This window comes from Tripterygium wilfordii, chromosome 17, assembly GCF_013401445.1.
Source record: "Tripterygium wilfordii isolate XIE 37 chromosome 17, ASM1340144v1, whole genome shotgun sequence".
Lineage (NCBI taxonomy): Eukaryota > Viridiplantae > Streptophyta > Magnoliopsida > Celastrales > Celastraceae > Tripterygium > Tripterygium wilfordii.
Genome location: NC_052248.1, coordinates 10,643,551 through 10,647,109, shown reverse-complemented (window position 1 = coordinate 10,647,109; position 3,559 = coordinate 10,643,551). Strand labels below are relative to the sequence as shown.

At 35.5% G+C, this 3,559-nt stretch overlaps 1 protein-coding gene across 1 annotated transcript; it reads left to right on the top strand.

The window, feature by feature from the left end:
* Nucleotides 1-769: 769 nt before the first annotated feature.
* On the top strand, nt 770-3,559 carry LOC119982847 (cysteine-rich and transmembrane domain-containing protein WIH2-like). The gene is made up of 3 exons (XM_038826429.1): nt 770-934; nt 1,101-1,272; nt 3,238-3,559. Exons 1-3 carry the CDS (start codon nt 883-885, stop codon nt 3,281-3,283), a joined length of 270 nt encoding a protein of 89 aa, XP_038682357.1. The 5' UTR covers nt 770-882; the 3' UTR covers nt 3,284-3,559.

Below are 3,559 nucleotides of genomic sequence, written 5' to 3'. Positions count from 1 at the left end.
AAAGACAGATTTATACGTCAAAACCAATATTCAATATTGCAATATTAAATTATTTATAGATAATATCTATGCAAAGGAATGTTCTTTCTTAATAGCTAAGATTAAAATAAGGGATCAATAAGAGGTGGTTCGATTGACAATCGATTTAAATTAAGCATATGTGTTCAAGGTTCGATTCCAATTAGAACCAAATTTCTCAACGATATTTAAAAAAACCAACAAGAGATGGTTCAATAGACAATCGATTGGATTAGATATATGTGCTCAAGATTCGAATCCAATGGGAAACAAATTTCTCAACGATATATAAAAAAAAAAGAAGATGAAGTTCTCTCTATAAAAGGGAAAATAAATTATAGAATTAAGTAATAAATTTACAGGCGTGTTAGGTTTAACTAATTATTAATTTTTAATTACTAAAAATTCATAATGAACAAAATACCTTATAAAAAATAATTAATTTTTTCACGCGTATTGGACGCGGTCTTTTACCAACACACTTTTTAAGTGTTTTATTTTTTTTATTTTTGAACTTTTTACAACACACTTTCTTAAGTTTTAACAGAGCATCACCAGCGTTGGGCTCCCAAATTTTTCGCTATCAAACTCTCTCTAATAACGCCACGTCATCTAGTAAGGCTGACGTGTCATAAATCACCAGTTAAACCAATCCCCTGATAAGTGATAACCGACGAAAAAGTTGTTGTAAACAAAAATTAATTAATTAATTCTAAAATACTATAAAATATATCCCACTACCATCATCTCTCTTCAGGAATTTGACAGCTTGAGCCAACTCTCTCTTCGCTTTTTGTGTTCTAAGAAACCAAAGAAAGCTTGAAGATCTCGTCATAGACGAGAAGCAGATCAGATCGTCGAAGAATGAGTTACTACAATCAGCAACAGCCTCCTGTTGGTGTTCCACCACCTCAAGGTCACGATCCTTCACCAATTTATTCTATTTGATTCAATTCACATCTTTTTTTTTGTTATCGATGGAGAATTTTTGGATTTCTTATTTGTTAATTGTATTCAATTGAGTGAATATCTTAGATCTGATTGATGAAATAGCGATTTTTGATTTTGATTTGGGAGAATAGGTTATCCACCGGAAGGATATCCGAAGGACGCGTATCCTCCACCGGGTTACCCACCACAGGGATATCCACCACAGCCTTATCCTGCTCAGGGTTATCCTCCTCCGTATGCTCCGCAGTACGCTCAGCCTCCCCCTCAACAACAGAGCAGCTCTACCGGGTGCTTGGAAGGCTGGTACGTCACTCCCATCTCTCTTTGTCTCTGTATAATGCGTGTGTGATTTTGTTAGGCTTGTCGTTTCAGATCTGGGGTTTTTGGTTGTAATCGTGAGTCTAAAGGGGGGTTGAGTCTTTCGCCGGCGTACGGCGTTAACGTGCGCAGTCAGCACAGTTACCGAAAAGATTGGCATCACCGCTATTTTGCTGTCGATTTATATATGAATTCCCGAAAATACCCTTGTTTGGATTCTTGGGAATTGGGATAAAGCAATTGACCACTGGGTATTTTGGTCATTTGCGGAAATGCACTCAATCCTGATGGTTTTTGAAGTTTGAACTGTAGTTGGTGGAGCTATGACGTTTTCTCGTTATAAAAAAATAGTACTTGGACGATTTTCTATGCTCTTAATTAAGTATACGATAAATAAATTAAGCTCAAGCACCATTGCAATTTGGCAATTTGCCATGACTAGTGTGAATTTCTTGCAAATTTTACGTAGGAGATGTTACTTTTAAATGTTGTGACTTGTAGTGCCTTGAGAGAAATGATAGGAAACTATGAACTCATCATCTTTTATGACATGGAAAACAGTTTGTCTCTATATTCCACCTCTAATGGTTAATGTGGTGTTTATATAGAAGATGTCTTTTCATTCAATACACACAATATATAGAAGAGATAATAGTTATTATGTAGTCAGGGGCGGAGCCAGGATTGGATGTTGGGGGGGACTGATACTAAACACATATACCTCTTTTGATCCGGGCTAGAAAATTTGGCCAGGGCCGCTGCCCCGATTTTTTTTTTTAAGGGTTATTTACAACATTACACTTCTTATTTTAATCTAGAAAGCATATTAGCAACGAATGGGCACAGACTGCGCATACAAATAAACTGATGTAAAACTGGAGATTATGCAGAGTTAGGGGCTTAAGGTTGTATATCCTGATATAAGCTGAAGATTCAAGCTTTCAAATGAAGTAGAGAATGGGAGACTGAGAAAGAGAAGAAGAAGGAGATGAAGTGTTCATTAAGAAGTTATGTTGGCATTGGAGCCATTACATCTATATACAAAATTATATTTGCTACTCATACGCAATGGTTGTGTTTATAAATAAAGGATTATGAAATATAATGGGCTTAAGTGTGAGCAAAATAATAGACAAGCCCAACCTAACTTAAGATACAGGTCCAATGTCTCATAAGAGGAAGAAGGGTCCAATACAAACATTAGAATAGATGGCCCAAAAGATGAAGCACAAGTGCACAACATATATCAACAATATATATGACTTTGTAATGTATTATTTTATTTATGCTTAAGTATATTGATTTTTTTAACAAAAATCTGCACTGGGCACAGCCCAGTGCAGCTCACCCCTCCCTCCGCCCCTGTATGTAGTAATCTGTCCCGAGCAGGAGCTGAAAAGTGGAAATATGGAAAGTATCTGCCAATTTGATTTTGTTATCAGTTTTTGTTTCTTAGTTGAATTTAAAAGCTTCAAGAATAGGGTAGAGTTTGGTTTGAATTGTTTCATAGCAATAGTTCAATTTCTAACATTTTTCGCCTTGTGTTGGTGGGTATGAAGTTATACTTTGACGGATATGAAGCTATACATTGGCAATTCTCAGTTCTAATTAGCTTTTGAGATATTTATTTTAGAAAGAATAGTACTTGCAGAATGTTCGATTCTTCCTTTTGGAAATTTGAACTATTTTTTGACAATATCCAACAAGGCTGTCAATTTGTTTGTGTTTCTTTTATTTGATCTGTATGTGGAATTCATGTTACCAACATTTCTTTTCTGAATGGTTGAAAGCTGGTTCTCTTCTTTCTTTTATTTGATTTGTATGTGGAATTCATGCACCCTTACATCAAGTAGTCTTGCCGATATATTTATAACATTTTTATTTTTTAAGGAAGAGGATATGTGCCACAATATCATGCCTTAATGAACTTGTTTTGCTTGATATATGCAGTTTGGCTGCGCTGTGCTGTTGCTGTCTCCTGGATGCATGCTTCTGAGAAGGGCTTGGGAAGGACGTGTCGACCTTGGTGGCATTGAATTTGAATCCTTTATTGGATTATCAAAATGATATGATTACTGTTGCATTGATATTTCCTGTGTAGTTTTCATTCTCAACATCTGCACAAATAATTTTAGACCTCTGTTTGGAAGTGACCTCTAGTAAATACTTCATACAATGCTTGTGTGTTGGATTTGAATTTCCTGGCCATGATTCTTGAGTACAAGAGTACACTTTTGGGAACTTTTATAAATTGTGATTCCGCTCTTTTTTT

Bases quoted from the DNA above. Each gene is read 5' to 3' on its own strand.
- LOC119982847 (XM_038826429.1), top strand. From the start codon at position 883: ATGAGTTACTACAATCAGCAACAGCCTCCTGTTGGTGTTCCACCACCT. The intron at 935-1,100 runs GTCACGATCCTT...TTGGGAGAATAG, and splicing joins TGGTGTTCCACCACCTCAAG to GTTATCCACCGGAAGGATAT. The intron at 1,273-3,237 runs GTACGTCACTCC...TGATATATGCAG, and splicing joins ACCGGGTGCTTGGAAGGCTG to TTTGGCTGCGCTGTGCTGTT.